This window comes from Mixophyes fleayi, chromosome 1 (assembly GCF_038048845.1).
Source record: "Mixophyes fleayi isolate aMixFle1 chromosome 1, aMixFle1.hap1, whole genome shotgun sequence".
In the NCBI taxonomy this organism is placed as follows: domain Eukaryota; kingdom Metazoa; phylum Chordata; class Amphibia; order Anura; family Limnodynastidae; genus Mixophyes; species Mixophyes fleayi.
Genome location: NC_134402.1, coordinates 289571034 through 289595776, shown reverse-complemented (window position 1 = coordinate 289595776; position 24743 = coordinate 289571034). Strand labels below are relative to the sequence as shown.

General features: G+C 43.0%; 1 protein-coding gene across 3 annotated transcripts in view; it reads right to left on the bottom strand.

Moving 5' to 3' along the window:
- VPS13A (vacuolar protein sorting 13 homolog A) overlaps positions 1 to 24743 on the bottom strand; it is a 243599-nt gene that overhangs the window by 45572 nt on the left and 173284 nt on the right. For all 3 annotated transcript variants that reach the window (XM_075211020.1, XM_075211019.1, XM_075211021.1), the window contains 8 exons: positions 11015 to 11162; positions 7384 to 7530; positions 6158 to 6239; positions 5271 to 5340; positions 4641 to 4749; positions 3143 to 3256; positions 641 to 786; positions 480 to 561 (listed from right to left, as the gene is read on the bottom strand). In XM_075211020.1, the coding sequence (XP_075067121.1) occupies positions 480 to 561; positions 641 to 786; positions 3143 to 3256; positions 4641 to 4749; positions 5271 to 5340; positions 6158 to 6239; positions 7384 to 7530; positions 11015 to 11162 (898 nt within the window). The remainder of the gene's footprint in view (positions 1 to 479; positions 562 to 640; positions 787 to 3142; positions 3257 to 4640; positions 4750 to 5270; positions 5341 to 6157; positions 6240 to 7383; positions 7531 to 11014; positions 11163 to 24743) is intronic.

Genomic DNA, 24743 nt, shown 5'->3' with positions numbered 1-24743 from the left:
AATATATTTTCTTAAAGCAGGCATACTGTGGTTCTGTTTCCATAGTTTCACAGTGAGTGATCCGACGACCAGAAGTTGATTCTCTCAATCTAGGCTTCTCCTTGTCACTAGGGAGTAGGATCTGTCTATTCCTTCCCGCACATGGATGACATAAGTACAGCATTGACTGGCTCATAGAGTATTATCCTTGTACTCCCAGTCAACAAGATATCACTGCAGATCATGATAAAGGGTATACTACTGGATGTACCACTGCACAATGCACTCGGTTACTTACAAGTGCACACTCAGGGTTTCATAGACTGCAAGAACTGATCGACAATGGGATGAGGATACTGAGTAACTCCCCTTCATATTAAACACACATTAATGTTAGTGACACTTGGAAGTGTTAATATGTGGATATAACACTTACATCTCTTGTAATAAAAAGTGTTAAAAAGGTGGAAAGCAGATAATTTATAGCAATAAATACTCACTTGTCTTGAGTAATGCCTTACAACTTCCGTCTGCAGCTCTTGTGTAGAATAAACTTGGTTCTGAATCTCAAAAAAAGCCAATCTACAAATGGATAAACAATAGTTATTTTAATTACATGCAAACATTCTAGCACACTAACATGCATATAGGAAATACATACTTGAATAAAACATCTTGCACATCAGTCAGGGTGGCACCAATACTCTTTAGCAGGAGGTTTACAGACTGAACAGGTATCAACTCTTTATCTCGAAGTTCTTTGTTTCCATCATCTCCAGCTGTACTCAGGGAAAAGCTCAAGTGCAGCTTAAAAAAAAATAAGAAAGGATGACAAATCGTCACAGCAGATAAAAAATTTGTTAGTCTTCCATGTGCTGCTGCTTTAAAAAAACACACTCAATTCAGTGCAAGGTAGGAGCCACATTTTATACTTCTCCCCTGGATGGTTAGTACCTAAAACTAGGGGTGCGCACCGGGCACTTTTAGTGTTTTGGGTTTTGGGTTCTGATTAGCTTGAGGTTTTGGGTTATGATTTGTTTTGCCAAAACACCTGACGAAAGGTTTTGGTTCTGATTTAGGGTTTTGGGTTCTGATTTATTTTTAAAAAAGCATAAAAAGCGCTAAAATCCATTTTTATTTTTTTTTACACTCTTATGCTATTATTAACCTCAATAACATTCAATAACAATCATTTCCACTAATTTCCAGTCTATTCTTAACACCTCACAATATTCTTTTTAGTCCAAAACGTTGCAGCGAGGTAGCTTTCTGGACTGCGTAGTGTAGTGGGCCCGGTACCCAATTTGGTACCGGGGCCACAATATATCACCCTCAACTGGTCTGAATTCCACTGCACAGCTGCCTGCTCCTACATCCTCTGCAGCATATACAGGGTGTAGTTCTAGCGCGTCAATACTTCTTGTTTTTGACGATGACAGGTCATTTTCATTAATTTTGGATTTGCCCCCAACACTGAATGTAGTTGGTACGCATCTATCTGGACTGCGTAGTGGAGTGGCCCCGGTACCTAATTTGGTACCGGAGCCACAATATATCACCCTCAACAGTTCTGAATTCCACTGCACAGCTGCCTGCTCCTACATCCTCTGCAGCATATACAGGGTGTAGTTCGAGCGCGTCAATACCTCTTGTTTTTGACGATGACAGGTCATTTTCATTAATTTTGGATTTGGCCCCAACACTGAATGTAGTTGATACGCATCTATCTGGACTGCGTAGTGGAGTGGCCCCGGTACCCAATTTGGTACCGGGGCCACAATATATCAAAGCGTACGAAGGGCTTCATCCACAGGAGCTACATGCTTGGTGGAATCGCAATGGTTTACCAGCTCCTCCCTCACCTTCTCTTGTAATATAGATTGCAGTACCTATTCTCTTGCACTGCTTAAAAATTGAACGTAGTAAATGTAATATAGATTGCAGTACCTATTCTCTGGAACTGCTTAAAGAATGAACGTAGTAAATGTAATATAGATTGCAGTACTTATTCTTTTGCACTGCTTAAAAATTGAACGTATTAAATGTAATATAGATTGCAGTACCTATTCTCTGGAACTGCTTAAAGAATGAATGTAGTAAATGTAATATAGATTGCAGTACCTATTCTCTGGAACTGCTTAAAAATTGAACGTATTAAATGTAATATAGATTGCAGTACCTATTCTTTAGAACTGCTTAAATATTTTATTTTTTATTAATTTTGTATAATTTTTAAAATAAAAATAGTTTTTTATAATTTTGAAGAGATTTTAATAATTATAAAATTTTTATGGACTTAGCACAACTAAGCACAGGACTAAAGCACCACTGGACTCAGCAAGGACAGAGCACTGATCACGCAGGAGCACCACTACCCTACACACCCTTCCTCTTCCCTGATGTCAAGTGAAATGAAGATGGCGGCCGCAAGGTGAGTATTTATGACATCGGAGTCTCGCGAGATCCGACGCGAGACTTGGATGTCATAGCCTCGGTTTGGCTTCGTTTGGCGCCCGGAAGTTCCCGAACAGTGCTCGGATCCTGTCGGATCCGCACTGTTCTGGTGGAATCGGATTAGCGGAATCCAAGCCTGCTCATCCTTACCTAAAACATTGCTGATTTTTGCGCGCACATCATAGGGATGCGAGACAAAACCAGCAATGTTTTAGGTAATGTAATACTGCAATGTTTTTGGTACCTGGAAGTGTGAGCAGCTACACATCGTATGTGGCTCCTATCTGGCCTCACACTGATTTTCCCCCATTTCATCAAATTCTCTGCAACCATTTTTTCCACCACCAGGTGCCCCTTTCAGAGAATTGTAAAACGCATATCAGCTGAAAAGTATGTGAATCAAATTACAAAGTTTGCGTCCCTGCTTAATTTTTTGTGTCAACAGCAGTGATTTACTCAGATCACAGATATTGCACTGTGTAATAAAAATAAACAAATACAAACTGGGCAGCATTTTCATTTCCTGGATAGTGAATCAGCCCTTGCTCAAGACAGTTTGGGCTAATTTGCAGAGAGAGACCACAAACATTACTCATGAAAAAAAATCATACTGCATATTCACCTGACGGCAGAAGACAATCCGACCTTTGCTATAGCTGTAGGTTCAGATTTTATATCAGACAACTGCTTCATACAGGTTTTACATTACCTTTATAGGAGATATATGAAAATGTTCATAGAGGCTGAGCTGAGAGGTACTTATTGAAGACACTGTACTCAGTTCTGTTTGAAGAGACTCCACATCTTTTTTGAAAAGCTCAACCTATTGAAACAGACATTATTGCCCTAATCAGAAAAAAAACCAAGTACACAAAACAGAAGGCTCATAAATATAGACAATACAGAACAGTACTATAACAGTTCCTGTTTCTTTTACAATTATAGACAATATTACAGTCAATGAGGTGTTTTATGTGTCTGCCTTACCATAATAACCTCATCCAAGTAAAAACAAAATGTTAAAACACAGAATATCCTCATCAGTAGAAAATAGCACAAATTCTTCTTGTGTAGCTTAGTGGTAAGCACCTCTGCCTTTACCACACTGGGGTCATGAGTTCGATTCCCGATCAAGGCCTTTATTGTGTGGCGTTTGTATTTTCTCCACGTGTTTGCGTGTGTTTCCTCTCACACTCCAAAAACATACTAGTAGGTTAATTGGTTGCTATCAAAACTGACCCTAGTCTGTGTGTTTTAGAGAATTTAGCCTGTCAACTCCAATGGGGCAGGGACCGATGTGAGTGACAAATATTCTCTGTACAGCGCTGCGTAATTAGTGGTGCAATATAAAATAAATGATAATGGTGATTGTGTTACTGGAAGAATGTCATGAAACGCTATCTTATATAGTGTGGATGCAAAGGATTATAAACCTGCAAACATGATCATTTTCCTTTTTAAGGAATTTCATATTTGGTGCATTCAATTTTAAGGATTAAAATTGACGACATTCTGTAAGAGACAAATTTGACTGATATAAGCCATTAAGTGTGATGTGAACGTATTATTAGTGTTGTCAGTGGCAGCACAAAAAGGAAATGCTTACAGATATATATTAATGGATTTGAATGCTTTATCTCAGTTATTGTTACTGAAGTAAGATTTGCCTTTTATTTTTAAATTAGACAGACACTAGTAGAAACTTAATGTAGAAACAAATGAAAACACTGGAACGAGAGAAGATCTGGCCAGCAGAGTGACCACCATACAGCTTTGCACAACTTGTCTGCCAATTACTCACTGGGAAACGGTCTGTCTCTTCATTGTCAGCCCAACTGAGTACACAATCTCAGACCTTTAGACTACTGAAGGCTTCTGAGATTAAAGAAATGTATTAGGGATGGTGGTGGTATGTTGACGGTGGGAAGAGAGTCCTGCGTAGTAAGCAATTTGCTTACTTGATTTCATACTTACCGATCACTCACCCAAGCAGCTACATGTTTTTTTTAATTTTTTCAGCAAGTTTAAAACAGTGTCTACAATTTGTGTTCAAATGGTGACAAGTCATTAATATGCATTTTATATTATATACCTAACAAAAGCTGTCAGGAAACGGACTTTTTACTTGTCATTTTTATTGAATTAAAGGAATAACCAAAATGCGACTAATGCATATCATAGCAGATCATCACAATATAATGCCTTACAGCTTGATCTTTAGGCACATCTACACTCTGCGCAAAGACGTCAGCAAGGGCAAACAAAAACCCAAGATCTATTCGGAGATCCATTTCTTGAATCAAAACCTTGAAGTACCTGTTGACAAAAATAGTATACTGGCCAATTAGAAATATATTTTCCAGCAGTTTTTTTTTTACATGATTGGATACGAATTATGAATAACAAACAAAACAAGACTTATATTCAATATGCTATGACCATGCTCAATTCACATGCAATTATAGAACAGAAACTAAATAAAAACTGAATTTAGTTCTGAAAATAAGGAAAAAAAAGCTAATAGGAATGTGTTTACTGTGTTAAAAAGGAAACATTACAGATCCTCCCCCATTTAAATTGTTAAACTACAGATACTACTGCAATTCAAGTGTATTAGTAAAGGAAAACCTTTGCATTAACATACAAAGACAAAGCATAATGTCTCCATCATAAAATAATGTGCTTAGTGTAGAATAATTGTGTAATGTGTGTAGCTCAGTTTTCCTAATGGCGATGTTTATTAATTTAGCTTTTTCCCAAATTCACCGAATATTCAAAATATTTATGCCCTAAAACTTTTACATTGCTAACAGATATCGGGAAATAGCACAACTTACTTTATGCGTGAGATTTCAGAATGTCCAGCCTTTCTCATCACAATACTCACGTCAGTGAAGGGTTTTGGCTCTGTAAAACATCAAAAATAAATGTATTACATCAGCCATTTCCCATCTAGTTGTGATGTATAAAAAAAACCAGCTGTAGCTCCCTAATACAAAAAATAGCTGTGTGTAAAGACATATCTAAACTTCAAAAGTGAGTAAAAACACTATTTGATATATATATATATATATATATATATATATATATATATATATATATATATATATATATATATATATATACACACATATATATACACACACACACACACACACACACACACACATATATATATACATATACACACACGTATATTAAAAAGACTGCGTACTACTAAGCTGAATACTATACATTAAACAACTATATCCACCATGCTCCTTTAACTCCTCTGCAACATGTTGCCATGTAAGAAGGGACAAGTTCTCTAACGGAGCAGACACAGATAATCAGCTTGGCAGACTTGCACTGCAGTTATGAACTTTGTGAATTAGCCGATTCATAAACAGTGGTCGGAAATGACCGCATTATCAGCTTATCAACCTGCATCTGATCCCTTTAGGACACTGTTCTAAAGATGTGGTAATCCAGCAGGCAGTTAATATTTTAGTTCATAACAAAGCTGTAGTGAAATGTCATTGTAATACTAAATAAATTATTTTACCCTAATGGTTCATATCTGAAAACTTTAATCTTGGCACCTAGTGGTTCTCCCATCTCCACCTAACAGTATATTCATGCAAGTGTAATATTAGCTTTAGAACACTAGAGATAATTTTAACCACAGAAATAAAATATACTGCACACTTTCACAAGTTACAAATATTATACGGATTAAACAAACCTGAGTCCATGGTTACAGACTTGGGTGGATTTATAGGATAAAACACAAAGGGAAATATGGCTCCAGGAATTTGATTTTGTATCTGACAAAATATAAAAACAAGATTATGCAATCCAAAAAGCATGTGAAAAAAAAAAACCACAAACACATATGCAAGGGAGATTGAAGCTCATATGCCACCCAAAAAAAATGCATGGGGCATACTCCCCCAGCCAGCAGATATATAACTATCACACTCCTCATTGTGTGAAGGAGAAATTACATCATGTGTGATCACTGTATTAACAACAGTGTCAGTGGAAGTGTAGGAGCTGTTGGAAACAATTGTCTATCAGCATTCCTTTGACCATGAAAGTCCCCACTCTCCTCACAAATGAATGTAGAAATTTGTGCTCAATAATCACACAGATGGATGACTGTGCACATCCTCTTTCATTCAGTACATGAGAAGCATGGCAACAGTGGTAGAAGTGCTGGGTGAGTGATGCACACCGATCACACAATCTAAACACTGAGATTTCCTACTCTACTTAGTGACTGTGACTGCATTGCAGCTGTCATAGAAATAACGGGCTAGACATAAATAATTTTTCTTTTTAGAAGAATAAATGGATTCCCTTATCTTTCTCTATCATTCTTCCAGCAGAAATGAGGTGCTTACTTCTCCACATGGCAAAAATGGGCAACACAGTGGGTAGCACTGCTGTCTTATAGGCCTGATGCCATGGGTTCCATTCCAACCAACGTACTATTCTGTGTGGAAAGTGTATGTTCTCTCTTCGTTTGCATGGGTCCTCCAGGTGCTCCAATTTCCTCTCACAGAATAAAACATGCTGGTAGGCTGAATGGCTGCTCACAAAATGTGTGTGTGTGTTAAGGAATTTAAACTGTAAGCTCCAATGGACCAGTGTGTGTGTGTATAATGGCAGAAATGCCCCTGAACACAATATCTTATTATAAAGGTATAGGTGTACACAGCTCACTGCAGGGCACATGCTACATAAGCTACGATACATTACAATCTATTATTTAATGCTTTAAACATTTATATCTAATTATCAACATAATAATTATGGCTCCCTTGTCTTTAACAATAAAAAATCTGAACATTTGCATACAAGGTTTGATATTTAAATTTCATATGTAAAAATGAGCATGACTTATGGAGCCACTCAGTGTATTCACGCTCAACAAACTACAAAGGAGTAGATGAACATTTCCTCTACCTGTATTCTGTAGACCTGCAGTCTGATAGATGTCTGATGAGCAGAGGCAGAGTATTCTATTTTCAAAGCTGGCAGAAAGCTTCTTCTCACAGGTGCTGATGTTTGTTGTACCAATTTCATGCCAGTGAAAGTGGGTGTTAGGCACGCCTACAACATTCCCAAAAACAACATGCGTGTACTGTAACTGTGCACCAATAGTGCCATAACAACACTATAACATAAGAAATAAGGCCACATTTCATATGGTAGTGTAGCTTTCTTACCATCACAATCCTATGCCATTTTGTAAGGATTGTGAGGCACCATTATGCTCTATACCCCATAAGTGGTGGTATAAAATATTGCAGAATTATTTGCAGCTAAATAGAGATTCTCCTGAGTTCACGCCTTAATTTTTGTGTCATATACCATATTCTTTAAGACAATTGTGTAATTTAGAGATGAAAAGGAACAAGAATGAAGTGTAAAACAAAAACATGGCTCAGTATCAGTGTTTTCAGTTCAGGTCAGATGTCTTAACAAAATAGTACAGTCATGTGATAAAGTACAAGAAAGTACATCCTCATATCTGTGTTTTTACATATCAGGACATAATTAACAATCATCTAACCATCACCAAGTAATAACATTTCATAAATCTAATCATACGTGATAAATAACCCATATATGGAGTTAAAATTAAGTATAACCTTACAGCTTCCATATCATTGAAGAGGGAACTTTGAGCCAGGTGCTACTATTCAGCTGCACTTCATATGTGATAGGAAGTGATACTTCCCCTATATAAAGCATAACCATTGCCTGTTTGTTTGTTGCTGCTCATCAGACTGCAAATGGCTGTAAGGCAATTCCCAAACAATCATTCATTCAACAGTGAAAAAGATGATTTCCTAACAGAGAATATTAAAGACAGATGCCATTTCCATGAGTGGGTGATTCAGCCAATTCACAAAGATCAGACAGTATGATGCTGTGTGAAATCACAAAGAATCCAAATGTACACATGTAGGAATCTACAGGCATCTGTCTACTATCAGAAAAAGACTAAACAAGTGATGTCATGGAAGGCCCCGTCTTTCCAAAAACACCTCTAAAGCAATGCAACGTTGCACCTAAAGGTAACAAATGTCCTCTGACAAAACCAACATATAGGTTTTTGGTCTTAATGCACAATGTCATCTTTGGCAAAAACCAAACACAGCATATCACCATAAGAATGGCTCAGGGAGCTGCCAGCAAAAAGCAGCGTTGAAATGACTGTAGTAATGGTAACAAGGCGCAGCAATTGTGCACAACCCACGTTGTTCTTTAGAACAAAGTGGGGAATTGGATTCCCCCTTAGTGTCAAAAAAGTTACAAATAAAAAACGAATGAGTTCAGAATAAAAGCAAATCTTCAAATATAAATTAAAAGACTAATGAGCTGATGCTGAGTTTGAAAGTGTGTGTCTAAAACGCAGACGTAAAATACGGTAAAAAATAAGACCTAGGTTTCCCATCTGCTTCCCTTCATGCCCCTTCTCAGTATGTCTCAATTCCTCTGTGAAATATGTGAATTAATTTCTATTTATCAACACTTTGGGGTCGATTCAATTCTGCCACGTTAGTCTAGGATTAATGCGGCGCTAATACTATTAGCTTCATATAGTAATCTTAACCTGAATTTTTGCTCGCGAATCCAAGAGCTGCAAGCAAAAATCAGCGTTAAAATTGCCATACTGCGCATTTTTACCATATCAACGGCAATAGTGTGCAGGCCGTGTTATTCCTAGAATGTGGCTGAATTGATTTGGCCCCTTTGTATGTTTTTCATTTTGATGCTAATAATGAAACGTTATTTAACAAAAAAAGAAATAAAAATAAAACACAATTAAGTGTATTTTTTGAGTTGCACATATCTTAAGATATGTGTGACTACAAAGTATGGTTAATGTATCTTATATTTAAAGTGTATTATACATAAAATGCTTTTGAGACAATAATAATCATCAACTTGATGATTATGACAACCTGCAAACTTTAACAATAATGAAATTAATAATAGTTAAAAAAAATAAAATAGAAAAAATGGCATGCTGAACTAAGCACATACCTCGACTGGTAGCCATAATATCAGGGAGAGGAACAGTGTGTTCCTCCTCAAAAAGCCACTACTAGGGTATGATAGGCAAAGCTGCTGACACTATAACAGGGAGACCAGGGGCGAACGCAGGATTTAGAAGGGGGGGTTTCCGCCCCCCCCGGAAAAAAAAAATAATGTGAGAGGGAGCAGCTCCATTTCGGCGCGTTTGAATTCTACAGCAGCCGCGGCGCTGTCAAGCAGCATCCGCGGCAGTGCTGTATTATACTACAATACAGCACTGCCGCGGACGCTTCTTTGACAGCGCCACGGCTGCTGTACAGTACCGTTGGTTCGCGGAGGGGAGGGGTTTCTGGAGAACCAGAAACCCCCCCTGTGTGCGCCACTGGAGACATGCATTAGGTAGTTGCTCTGTCATAACGTCACACAGCAATACCCTGTTCAGCACAGGGCTGAATTTCCTAGGGCACTGGATCCCAAACTTTTTCAGTTCAAGGCACCCCTAAGCCAAATTAATTAGCAAGTAGTCCCCCGCCTTGCTTACCACTGGCCCTGGCTGAGGCACCCCTGTGAGATCGCCTAGGCACCCCAGGGAACCTAGGCACACAGTTTGGGAACCACTGTCCTAGGGGATTAGGCCCGCCAAAAAATGCACAGCCAGGAAAACACAGTCCCATACTGAAAGAACAAGGGCTCCTCCTTCCAACACCCCATACTAGTGTGATTTGGTAGAATAAATAGTTAAAAGATACATTACAGCCTTTTTTTTCCTGGTGCACTACTGTTTCCAGCAAGCCCTGGAAGCTCTAAACTGCTTTTATACGCCGACGATTGTAGATAACAAGTGTCCGCATTCCCATGGCTACCAGAGCATTCTAAACTCATCGAACACATTCTGACCAATCAAGTCTAGCTCTGGCAGCCCTACAGTGCTCGGGTATGCTGGCATGTGAAGAACTACAAATGCCAGCATGCCCATGGTTGCCAAAGCATGATGGTGCTTGTAGAACCACTAAGACCTGTAGTGCATTAGCAAAAAATGACTGTTAAATAAAAACATTGAAATAAATGCTCCCTTACGTACCCATCTGCATTCGGACATATGTGTACGCATAATTTATGCACAGTATGGAAACACACTAAAAGAATGTATGTTCAACTTGGCATCAGCCTCTAAGGGGTATATTTACAAAATTGCGGGTTTGAAAAAGTGGAGATGTTGCCTATAGCAACCAGATTCTAGTTATCATTTATTTAGTACAGTGGATTCCAAACTTTTTCAGTTCAAGGCACCCTTAGGGTCTCCAAAATTCTTTCAAGGCATCCCTAAGCCAAAATAATTACCAAGTAGTCCCCCGCCTTGCTTACCACTGGCCCTGGCCGAGGCACCCCTGTGAGATTTCCAAGGCACCCCAGGAAGCCTAGGCGCACAATTTGGGAACCACTGATTTAGTACATTCTACAAAATGACAGCTAGAATCTGATTGGTTGGTATCGGCAACATCTCCACTTTTTCAAACCAGTATTTAGTTAATATACCTCCAAGTCTTACCTGAGTACTGGAATCCAACTCCACAATTCTGTTGTCTGTGGGGGCAGACTCACTGTAGTCCTTATAGGCTGCTTCTAACTTTTCAGTTTGCTTTACACTCAGTGGCCTCCATCTTGTCTTCTTCTTTGTCTCCCAAACCACATCTGAACTGAAATGTGAGAAAAGCCAAAACAATTCAGAATTAAATCTACTGTCTCTAAGATAAGTATAAATAAATTAGAATAAAACAACCTTGGGTTATTTTAATGCATTCATTTCTGAAGTACATTTGACTTAAGTTGCAGTGTTTAATCTTGAGAAAGTTGCTACAGTAGAGGCAAAAAATGGATGATTGGGGCTGTATCTACATAAAAAATTACTATACAATTAAGGCCTTGCAGACCAGACTTCCGAATATGCTTCGTGAAGGCTTACAGAGAGGACCATACGGCTATCCTCCATGTGCCTACCACAAAGCCCCATGCTTTAATGCTCAGGAATGACTTCCAGTCAATAAGGAATAAAGTTCTGATGTGGAGAGGTAGTTTTCCAGTGTACATTTTCATACAGATAGAAAATTGATTTGAGCTTCTGCACAGTTATAGTTGACAGAAGCAGTGGCGCATCCAGTAGGGGGGGCTATCGAGGCAGCAGTTTCTCTTGCACAGCCATTTATGGGATACTGCTGACTATGGGGTATAGAGGGCGCTGTGCTGGGAGTAAGGCACTATATTCTGTCAACCTGACTGACCTGATCCCTCCCCTCTATGTCCCCCTGGATGAGGGGTTTCAAAGTGCCTACAGGGTAGGGCACTTGTTAGTTTAGTTCCATTTCTTTTTATGTTTTACAACTAGCGGTGAAGTGAACTCCACGGAAGACACCCTGGGGCTGCCGGCGGTCCACACCTGCTACAGAGGACTCAGACAGTGTTGGAGCCTGGTAGGGGGCTGTGATAGTAACAACTCCCACCTGGATCTGAGATGGACAGGAATAACTACCATGTTAGGAATGACAGTTAAGGAGGAGGCGTGTCTTCACTAAGTGGGTGGCCAAACTCCTCTCGTGCAGGGTTTTCAGTTAAGCAGAACCTGCCATTTCAAACTGTCACTTTGGCTCTGCTGTGCCTGGTCCACGTTGTACCTAGGGGAAAGTTTTTTCTACTGCTGTGTGGTTTGTGACTGCTGTAGTGTTGTGTCACTATTATTAATATTGTAAGCTTTATCTTAATATTGGAGCACCTTTTTTTCGGTAATATAAATGTACTTTCTCTATTATATATTGAGTACTGACCCCTTCCTAAGTTTAGCTACAGTACCTTCTCTGTATATTGAGTACTCAATTATTATATAATAGGGCTTGCTGACAGAAACTAGTTATATACATATAGCTGTATGTATAGATATTAAATTATTGTGTGAGTAAAACTGTTAGATCACTCTCTGTCAAAGATTGTTTTCTACGGTTTGCTCTTTTCTTTTTCCTTATTTTTCTTACATTGTTGCTACAAGATTTCAGAAAAAGGGAATATTTCCAGGTCCAAAGCTGTCAGGACCAGCTCAGTAGTGTTCCTGTTCTAGGTGTCAAGCAAAGCTACCTAGTGGATGGTCAGACCTGGATGCCCAATGCATGGCTTGTGAGTTTGAGGATCTAGATCTGCATTAGTCTACTGGGGACGCACCCAACTTGGTGGAGCCGACCTGGACTAAAGAACTGGCTAGATTCATTGCTGAAATCAGACGGGTAAATGTGTTTCCAGGAACGGTAAGTCAGTTCAGTGGCTGGTTAGGGTGTCGTCCTCCCTAGAGAAGATGTTGAAGATGTCCTCTTCTAACAGACCACGCAAGCGTCAGGCTCCATTCCGGGTCTAGGGGGTTAGCAGAATCCGATTCAGAACACTCCCTGCAGGAGGATTGGAGATTCCAGAAGATTCGGACTATAAAGATCTGAAAACCTGGGAGGAAGATTCCTTCAGTAGATAGGGGATGGAGGACCTTATTCTAGCGGTCCGACAGACCCTGAATATTTCTGAGGTGGCACCGGTAGATCCAGAGGTTTCCCTGTTTAAACGGAAGAAGAAACTGCCTGGTTCTTTACCTTCTTCCTCACAGTTATCAGAAATGTTGGGGGAGGCGAGGCTGCAACCTGATAGCAGATTTCAGGCTCCAATACGGTTCTGGTTCTCATACCCCTTCTCAAACGTAGAGATTGGATCACAGAAGTCACAGCAGAGTGTGGATGTCCCCATTGCGCACCCAGCAAATTCCACTACTATTCCTATCCCTAGTGCTGCTACCTTAAAAACAGCACTGATAGGAAGTGTGAAGGGATTTTGAAATCCATTTATTTAGCCTCTGAATCTTCACTTCGACACGTTGTGGCAGCTATCTGGGTGATCAGAGCGGTAGAAAAGTAGGAAAGCACACTCAGTGATGGCAAACAGTCTAGGATGCCTAGATCTGACTTAACAACTTTAGCTGAGCACATTAAGGAAGCATCAAAGTACTTGGGCAATGTTGTCCTGGATCTGTGCAGGATGTCTTCTGGTCATTTCCCTTTGTTTGTAGATCCAGGGGCCTGCTGCGAGAGGCCAGTTCTTTGCCCCATGGGGTGAAGCATCTCAAAGTGGTAGGCAGGCTTGCACTGGAAGATGTCCTGGGTGAAAGCCATAAGATAAGCAGCCTACATGACTTTCCTCTTCCCCCGTCTGGAAGTTCGGTGGTGGGGACTCGTCTCTTGCTCTTTTGGGACCAGTGGATCCGTTATTCCCTGGTCGGCTGGGTAGAGGACATAGTGAGGAGCTGTTATGTTCTGGATCTCTTGGGGACACTTTCGCAGCATTTCTTTTCCACTCCCCTTCCACAAGAAGCCACCAGAAGGAAAGTACTTCAGGGGGTCATTCAATCACTTATCATCAGGAGTGATTTTCCCAGTTACAAGACAGCAAAGAAATTTGGGTTATTATTTTCAAATTTTTTTTGCACAAAAGCTGCATTTGTCCTTCTGCCCCATCCTGAGACTGAAATCCCTCAACTTACATTTGAGGGTACCCAGCTTCAGGATGGAGTTAGTTCACTCAGTGATCAATTCCATGAAGCAGAACGAGTTTCTTGCATCCTTGGATATCAACGAAGCATATCTTCACTTCTCAATATGGGACGGCCACCACAACCTTCTCGGGCTTGCAGTGGATGCGTCCCATTACCAGTTCCGAGCCTTAGCCTTTGGTCTGGCAACTGCATCAAGGGTATTTACAAAGGTAATGGCAGTGGTGTTCCATCAGAAAGGGGTGACGGTTCTGCCATATTTTGACAATCTCCTGATCAAAGCTATTTCGGCTCGTCTTCTTCTGTGCTACTTACGTTTGACAGGGGAAATGTTGCAGTCGCACGGTTGGGTCATAAATTTCAAAAAGTCCAGCCTGGTCCTGACTCAGTGCATGGTTTTCCTGGGTCTCTTGTTCTACACCAGATGTCAGAGCGTGTTTTTGCCCCAGGACAAGATTTTGGCAAATCAAAAGAAGGTGAAAACCTTATTATTCCTCAAGCACATTTCCATTCTTCAGTGCATGAAACTTAAGGGGCAGATAGGTGTATTGTTTCGAAGCCATTTAGTTTGCTCACTTCCATTCACAGCTCTTCCAAAACGAGACACTAGCAAGGTGGTCGAGTTCCAATCATCACTTGGTGACTTAGTTCTTCCATCTGTCACTACTGACCTGTCAGGTTTTTTTTTGTGGTGGCTGAAGATGAGGAATCTCAGTTAGGGAAACACCTTTTCGGTTTTGGACTGGACAAATGTAACCACAGACTCCATCCTACACAGTTGGGATGCGGTGACACTGAACCTCCATGTTCAGGCGCTTTGGTCCCAGGAGGAGGTAAGGCTGCCCATCAAGCTACAAGCAGTTTTCAACTCTCTTGTACAGGCACAGTTTTTACTGAAAAACAGTACCGTTGAAGTCCAGTCCAACAACGCCACAGCAGTGGTGTATATCAACTACCAAAGGGGGACAAGAAGTTCCATGAAGTGGCCATGAAGGAGGCAACCAGGATCACGGTCTGGGCGGAACATCATATCCCGGCCGTATCGGTGGACTTTATCCAAGTTGTAGACAATTGGGAAGCTGACTACTTAAGTTGCTATGCCATTCATGCTTGAAAATGGTCCCTCCACACGTAGGTGTTTGCCCAGATTGTAGACAAGTAGGGTCAGCCAGAGGTCGACACGATGGCCTCTCGGCTGAACAACAAGGTTGACAGGTATTGTGCCAGGGATCCGCAGGCATTTCTAGTGGATGCCATGACGGTTCCCTGGAATTACTGGCCGATATATATCTTTCCTCCTATTCCTATGTTACCTCAGGTACTCAAGAAGGCCAAGAGTGTGGAATGCAGGCAATTCTGCTGGCACCAGACTGGCCGAGAAGATCTTAGTACGCTGATCTGCTGGCATGGACTTAGAACCGACCTGGAAACTTCCTCTCCTGGAAGATCTTCTGAGCAAAGGTCTGTTCCTTCATTCAGACTTAGTATGGCTGGATTTGATAGACTGGCGGCCGAGGCCCTGATTCTCCACAAAAAAAAGTTCCTCTTTAAAAGGGTCCTGTAAACGATGATTAAGGCCAGGAATCCGGTGTCTTCTCAGAATTATCATCACCAGGTCAAGAAGTCCTACATAGGCTGGTGTGAACATCGAGGTGCACTCAACTCTTCGTTCCGTCTGGCTCAGGTTTTGTCTTCAGTCCTGGACAAGGGCCTACGTTTGACATCTCTTAAGGTTCAGATCTCGGCCTTGTCGGTCTTTTCCCAAAAATGACCTTTCTTCAGGGGGTCCTACGCGGCCTTTTGTTACGCTGGTGGCACCATGGGATCTGAATTTGGTTCTTTCAGCGTTGCCGTTTGAAACTTTAGAATCTGTTTCTTTAAAAAGTCTGACCTAGAAGGTCTCCTTTTACTGGCCATATCATTTGTGATGTCACCCTTTTTATCTTTCACAAGGACAGAGCGGTTTTACACACCAATCCAAAGTGGTGTCCAAATTTCACATGAAACAGGATATTGTTATACCTGCATTGCCCCGGGAATTACAGTCCAGTTCACAGGATTCGTTTCTTCAGTTGGATGTAGTTAGGGCTTTGCAGATCTATGTAGACTGCACGCCATTCGTGCGTAAAACTGATAGTCTCTTGGTGTTATACTACGCTCACAAGAGAGGATGGCCGGCAATAAAGCAGACAGATGCCAGATGGATTAAGACTACCATTTGTCAGGCTTGTCTCTTGCAGGCTTTTCCAGTTCCAAAACAGATTAAGGCTAACTTCACCAGGTCGGTAAGCGCTTCCTGGGCCGCACGAAATGGAGCTTCGATCGAGCAATTGTGTTGGCAACTACTTGGCCTTCTGTCTACACTTTCACCAGATTCTATTGCTCTAACGTCTTTGTCTCCAAATACGCTAGCTTTGGCCAAAAACTTTTGTGCACAGCACAGTCTACGAGTATCCACCCATAGGGCAGCTCTAAAACATGCAACTATATTCACTGCAAGTATATTCCAAATGTTCAGGCAATATCCAAAGAGTGGAGGCCTATGGCCCTTGCAAAACCACCTTTTTGGCAAAAGGAGAATAATCTCTTGATTTAAATGGATGATTAAAACAAACTTCAAGAGAAAAAGGATTAGTAAGGGGACTCCGGATAGGCATACCAGCTGTGACATGAGTGTATGGCATGAAGAAGAAATGTTTCTGGGCTTGAATGGATCCATCTAGTAAATGGAGACATCCAGAATTAGGTTACAAGCAGGAACCACATTGGATGGACATGTTGGATGGACATGAAACACACCAAAAGGAAAGTCCTTGATATCTGCACCTTGAGCAAACTAGGAGTTAGATCTCTGTTCAGGCTACTTTGATGAAAAACAAAAAGGTAAGGTAGCTAGAAGCTGTCCTAAGAGAAATAGTCATCCACATACAGCTGAAAAAAATTTGTAAATACCCTCTGCTTGTCCTTAGAAGACAGTTTCCTATCCTGCAACACCTCATGTATTATCCTGTCCAAAAAACACTTTGTGTCTGATGTTTAGGGGCTTCAAGACACAGGTTGCTCAGGCTAGGCCTGGTAAATTCTGAAGACTAAAAGTGCTCAGAGAGCAGGTCCAGGCAAAACAGAAGCCACCATGGATCTTCTGCTAGCATGGACAAAAAGTCATCCCCATTTTGGCAAATGCAAAGCCAGCAGTGAAACACAAGAGGACTGAAAATATAGCCTATGCTGAATGGTCAGAGAATCCCCATTGCATCAATCTGGAAAAACCATCAGATCCCATCAGTCTCCTCTGCAAAATGGAAGATACATTCTGCTTCTGCCATACCTAGAGCACTATGGCTGTCAACTAAATGGTTAAGATTGATACTCATTGTACCTGTAACATCCTGTTCTTAAGGGAATCAGAAGCCATCAAAAGAGCTGGGCAAATCACCACAAGTTCCAAGATGTTGGTCGGAGACCACATACGGAACAGACTGTGATGTTGCCAAAATGCTGCCTAAGCCTTGAGGCTGGCATCCATTTTTACAATTTCCCAGTCCCAGATTAACAGTGGCCAATCCCTGAATAAGTGAGCACTGTCCAGTTAGCATGACAAAAAGCGTTGAACTTTCAGAAACAGAAGACTCAAGAGTCTAGTGAGAGAGGTGATTATCCCACCACTCAGAAGTTCTAATTGTAGGGTACAAAAATGGAACTGCGCAAATGGCACCGACTTGTACATGACCCCAATCTTCTAGGTTCCCTGGGTTAGAAAGGAGTGCCTTGCCTCTTTAATGGTAGTATTATAGTACATTTGCACTAAGATGCATTACGAAAGTCTTATTACTCCAGCAACTTTGGTCTAGGGCATACTTCTGATCCACCCTCCTGATGACCTCCTTTTCACTGCTGAGGACAATCTGGCAACTATACCCACAATCCTGATAACTCCCTCTCCTCCATGGACTGGCTCTTCAACCTGGTGCTTAGAACCACAATGCTCTCTCTCCTGCCTCCATTTGACCAATACCATCCTTGGGACGTGCTAAGTTCCTTCTCCATGCTCCATTCTCATGCCAGAGACTGGACCTGTCCTCTACAAAAAACCTACCCCACACTGGTCACCAACCTGCTGGACACGCGCACTAGACCTCCGGAATCTCACAATTGGTCTTCAGCAGAATTCCTCTGCTGGCCCTTCATCTGACTGGCCTACTTCTCCTGCACCCTTTACCTTCCTTCCCTCCCTTGCCCCAGGCACTCTCAGCCAGCTACTGCTCATTCTATCTCTAGCCTCCCTCTGCCTCTCTAGTGCTCCCCTGGATCCTCTGCATTTTCAGTTGCCTTCTATATACTTCAACCAGTGTCCTCCCATCTCCATTGATTGTCCTGCTGCTGTCCTTCTGTACTATTACTATTGTTGCACTCACTTGCAGTGTTTGTACTACTGTGTCTTATCTCATGTACAATAGTACTATGATACCTTTATTGTTGCATGTATACTTTTCACCCTAGCTATCTATGTGAACTATAACTGCTGCAAAGACTTCTCACTCATTGAGAGGACCGCATTACTTTCGGCAGTAACGCGGTCTACACACTATTACTGATATTATGTTAATAGTGTGCATTATTACCGTTAATATGGTAATCTTTAACGCTGGTTTTTGCTCACAGCTCAGCAAGCAAAAATCAGGGTTAAAATTACCGTATTAACTGTAATAGATTTAGTGCCGCGTTACTCGCGACAGAATTAAATTCCCCCATTATGTCAATATTAGTGTCTACTACAGAATTTGCATAGCCTTCACTCTCAATGTTTCATCATTAGTCTTAACTTCTTTATCGCTTTGTCTACCTTCTATGCTTTCCCCCAACCCCACTCGTATCACTTGTTCACACTCTCAAGTCTCTCCTCTCATCCTATCTGCCACCAACATCTCCACTAACCCTAATCACACCCAATTCCTACCCTTTGCTCTTACCCATCCGATGTTCCAAACCCTGCCTCTACACTCCTCCAATGTCATCAGCCATACTGAAATCTCCCCTTCCTCCCTTATTTGTGTGTCCTCTGGAATGCCAGGTATGTGTGCAGCAAATTGGTTTCCATCCTTGACATTTTTCCATCTCTAACTTCCACACCGTCACTGCAACTTGGCCCCTTCCTCCTAAATCAATTCTTCTACTGCCCTCTCTTAAAGGGACCTCTCCTTCATCCACTCCACCAGGACTGGTGACTGACCATGTGTTGGTCATCGGGTCCCACAAGGCTCCGTCCTTGGCGTCCTGCTGGTCTAAATCTACATGTTCTACCTTGGTGTCAGGCACCGTCCCGCGATCTGTCCGGTACGGTCGCCTGGTCTCCGCCCAGCGTGTCTGCTTGCTTAGCAACCAGACGCATCACTTCTGGTTTCAACCGCCGACCTCAGTACAGCGCTCCCCATTGCTAGGCAACGTGACGCTATGGATGGATCTCCCTGGCGCCTGATTCTGATTGGGGCACCTCACTATTTAAACATCCTCTGGCACTCCTACCAGTGCCAGAGTATCAGGTCTTCCTGCCTCCAGCGTTTGTGTGTACCAGTCTCCTGTATTTGTTCCTGACTATCCTTGTGCTGCCTGTGACCTTTTGACCTGGACCGTTTGACCACCCCATTTGGATTCTCCTTTTGTACTGCGCTGCCTGAACGTTATCGACCCGGCTTGTCTCACCATTCTTCTGGATATCCTTGTGTACCTCGTACTACCAGAACATTACCAACCCGGCCTGTCTGACACCTCTTTGTATCTCGCTGTTGACTTGTGGGAGGACCGCGACCTGCGTGTCCCTGCAGCGGAGTCCAGACTTCCTTGCAGGGGTTCCTGGTGAATACCAGGGGCACGTTAGATTCCACACCTTCCTCTGAGTTGCGCCAACAATAGCAGGTACGCAATATAGTTGTGACAGTATACTCTGGCCATGACAACTGAGGGGTCTGGTGAACCGTCGGCTCGAGATCTACTCCTGCACTTGGCTCAGCGAGTGGAACAACAAGAAGCAGCCCAGGCCCATCCTCCAATGTGTTCAAGGTATTGCAACCCATTTTGATGTGTTACAGGGTTCCTTACCTACTACACCAGCCATAACCTCTTCTACGTCTGCATCATCCAGTGTGGTTACGGTCTCTACAGCCGCCTCCTGTCTACGCATTCCGACACCCGAAAAGTTTGACGGAGATCCCAATAAGTGCAGGGGCTTTCTGAACCAATGCGCCATTCAATTTAAGTGTAATCCTGGGGCCTTTCCATCAGAACGCACCAAAGTGGCTTTTCTTATCTCCCTCCTCAGTGGTCAAGCGCTTGCCTGGGCCTCACCTTTATGGGAACGAGGGGATCCCCTCCTCAGCAGCTCAAACTCTTTCATTGAGGCTTTTAGAAGAGTCTTTGACGATCCCGGGAGAGTGGCCTCCGCAGCTACTAGTCTGTTAAACCTCAGTCAATGGGATCTGTCCGTGGGACAATACGCGGTTCAATTCTGGACTCTGGCTTCCGAGTTAAAATGGAACAAAGAAGGGTCTGGTTGATCGGATTAAAAATGAGTTAATTTCCAGAGAACTCCCGGCAGACTTAGATTCCCTCATCTAAATGTGCATTAAAGTGGATTTGCGCTACCAGGAAAGCCTCCCCCCCCCGGCAAACTGTTCGTACCGCGGCTAGCGCCTCAGTTTCAAAACCCCATCTTGCCAGTAGACGAACCAATGCAAGTAGAACGTTCTAAATTGTCCCCAGAAGAAAGAGAGAGACGCTTCAAACAACGTCTGTGTCTTTATTGTGGTGACTCGGGACATCTGCTGAGAATTTGCCCCAAGAGACCGGGAAACTCTTCCTCCTAAACGGTGGCGGGAAGGCCGCTTTAGGACAGTCCACTGTTGCTCCCTATTCCAAAAATTCCCCAGAATTTCTCATGACTGTCATCCTGAGCACCTCTAAAGGTACCTTCTCCACCACGGCCTTTGTGGACTCCGGCTCCTCCGGGAACTTCATTTCGGCGGATCTGGCCTCGCAGCTCCAAATATCCTTAAAACCTTTGCCTCAACCGTTATCTCTGACGGCAGTCGTGTCACTCATGGCTCCATCTCCTCTGTGACTTCTCCTGTTCGGTTGATGGTAGGAGCACTTCATAGCGAGATGATCCAACTTTTGGTTTTGTCTAAGTCCATTAACCCCCTCATCTTGGGGCTACCGTGGTTAAGGATGCATTTTCCCCAAATGGATTGGGGCCGCGCTCAAGTCATCGCGTGGGGTTCAGGATGCCATCATAAATGTTTCTTAAAGTCTTGCCTCCAAAAATTTAAGTGATGTCCCATTCCGAGTTAACCAATCTTCCTGCTGCTTATATGGAATTCCAAGATGTATTCAGCAAGATTGAAGTAGAAACCCTGCCTCCTCATCGTCCCTGGCATTGCGCTATTGTGTTGTCTCCTGATCAACTGATTTCCAAAGGACGGACCTATCCGTTATCTCGTCCAGAGACGTCAGCCATGCCTCAATATATCTCAGAGAACCTAAAACGGGGATTTATTCGTAGGTCCACTTCCCCAGCTGGTGCAGGTTTTTTTTTCGTCAAGAAGAAAGATGGGTTTCTTCGGCCTTGTATCGATTATCGTCCTCTCAATCGCATCACCGTCAAGAATCGATATCCACTTCCTCTCATCTCTGACCTTTTTGACAGGCTCAGTGGTTCTCAAATGTTTTCTAAATTAGACCTCCGTAGGGCCTACAATTTGATCCCCATCAAGAAGGGGGACGAATGGAAGACGGCCTTTAACACCAGAGATGGGCACTTTGAGTACCTGGTGGTGCCCTTCGGCCTCTGTAACGCCCCAACTATCTTCCAAACATTCATTAATGATATCTTTCATGACCTGTTATACACTTCGGCGGTGGTGTATTTAGACGATATTTTAATATTTTCTAAAGATTTGAAATCCCATCGGGAACAAGTTAAGGAGGTCCTACGTAGACTCCGGAGACACCACCTCTACTGCAAGTTGGAGAAATGCGTATTTGAAGTCACCCTGTACCTTTTCTCGGTTTCATTGTGTCAGGTAAAGGTCTATGTATGGATCCCACTAAGGTGATAGCCATCCTGGATTGGCCTCAGCCACAAGGCCTTAAAGCGATCCAAAGGTTCATTGGCTTCGAGAAATATTATCGTCAATTTATTCGGGGATTCTCCTCCATCATTGCTCCCATCACAGCTTTAAACCAGGAAGACTGCCAATCCTAGGGTCTGGTCCCCGGAGGCCATCTCTGCCTTCACTACACTAAAGGAGGCATTCTCTTCAGCTCCAGTTCTTTTCCAGCCTGACCAAGAACGACCCTTCTTCTTAGAAGTAGATGCATCCTCTCTGTAGGCATTGGAGCGGTGCTATTTCAAGAATCTCCTTCTGGCTCTCACAATCCGTGTGGGTTTTTCTCCAGACGATTCCTTCCGAGTGAATGTAATTATGGAATTGGGGATAAGGAGTTACTAGCCATCAAGGCTGCCCTGGAAGAATGGCGACATTTGTTGAAGGGGGCTATATTTCCTGTTACTGTTTTTACCAACCATCGGAACCTAGTGTTTATTCAGGAGGCTCGTTGCCTTAATCCTTAGCAAGCCCGCTGGGCATCCTTTTTTGCTCGATTTAACATGAAGCTCACATTTTGTCCTGGTGCCAAGAACGGACGTGCAGATGCATTATCTCGCTCATTTGACGATTCTGATCGCCTAAAACCGTTGGTTCCTCAACATATTATTGATCCTTCTAATATTGTAGCCCTCACTAGGACCAAGCCTTCCTCTCCTCCTCCGGGCCGGTCATTTGTGGAATCCCATCTCCGGCTCAAGACTCTACAGTGGGCTCATTCATCCCGCATTGCCGGCCATGCTGGAATAAAGAAGACCACAGCATTGCTTTGTCATTGCTTCTGGTGGCCTACTGTACGTGCCGATGTTTGCAAATTCGTTGCCTCCTACACTACTTGTGCCTAACACAAGACTTCTAGAAGAGCTCCGGCAGGGTTCCTTCGTCCACTCACTATTCCCAATGCTCCTTGGGAAAGTGTGGCCATGGATTTTATCACAGATCTACCCCACAGTGCAGGGTTTACCACTATCTGGGTGGTTATTGATCGCTTTTCGAAGATGGCACACTTTATTCCTCTAACTGGATTGCTCGCAGCCGGTCATCTTGCAGATGTCTTTATCAAGGAGATATTCAGGTTACATGGCTACCCTAAGGAGATCGTTTCGGACCGTGGAGTCCAATTCACATCCCGGTTCTGGAGAACCTTTTGCGGTAAATTGAATATAGAATTAAAATTCTCTTCGGGGTATCATCCCCAAACCAACAGACAGATGGAGCGAATCAATCAGGATCTTGAGACGTTTCTTTGCTGTTTTACCTCTGACAATCAGAATAAATGGTCTCAATTCCTTCCTTGGGCAGAGTTCTCCCATAACCAACACATTCATGAGTCCACAGGATTCTCCCCATTCTTTACTGTATATTAAAGCCATCCTGTTTTTCCGGATCCTTTTCCAGTGTCCTCCTCGCCGGTTCCAGCCGTAGATACTCTCTATCAGGAGTTTGCCCTCATTTGGGCCAAAACTAAGACGGCTTTACTCAAGGCTATTCAGCATCACAAGATCTTTGCAGGCCGTCATCGTAGGGCCACTCTCCTCCTAAAAGTGGGGGACCAAGTATGGCTATCCACCTGGGACCTGAAACTAAAAGTTCCTTCTACGAAGATGGCTCCACGATTTATTGGCCCTTGCACCATCCTGCAAGTAATCAATTCTGTGTGCTTTAAATTAAAACTTCCTCCTTCTCTGAAATGTCATAATACTTTCCATGTCTCATTACTACGACCGTTGGTACTCAATAAATTATTTTTACCTCCCTGTCGTCCCCCACCAATACAAACCTCTTCTGGAACAGAATTCGAGGTCAATCGGATCTTGGCCTCCCGCATTCTTCATGGCAAACAGCAATATCTTGTCCATTGGAAAGGATACGGCCCAGAGGAGAGATTATGGGTGGACAAGCAAGACCTTCACGCTCCTAGAGTTCTTAAAAGATTCCTTCAAACAGGAGGAGGAAGAAGAGGAGGGTATACTGTCAGGCGCCATCCCGCGGTCCTGTCGCCTGGTCTCCACCCGGCGCGTCTGGTTGCTTACCAACCAGACGCATCACTTCCGGCTTCGGCCGCCGACCTCAGTACATCGCGCCCCATTGCTAGGCAACGGGGCGCTATGGATGGATCTCCCTGGCGCCGGGAATGACAGCGCTGCAGCGCTGATTCTGATTGGGGCACCTCACTATTTAAACATCCTCTGGTACTCTTACCAGTGCCAGAGTATCAGGTCTTCCTGCCTCCAGCGTTTGTGTGTAGCAGTCTCCTGTATTTGTTCCTGACTATCCATGTGCTGCCTGTGACCTTTTGACCCGGACCGTTTGACCACCCCATTTGGATTCTCCTTTTGTACTGCGCTGCCTGAACGTTATCGACCCGGCTTGTCTCACCATTCTTCTGGATATCCTTGTGTACCTCGTACTACCAGAACATTACCGACCCAGCCTGTCTGACACCTCTTTGTATCTCGCTGTTGACTTGTGGGAAGACCGCGACCTGCGTGTCCCTGCAGCGGAGTCCATACTTCCTTGCAGGGGTTCCTGGTGAATACCAGGGG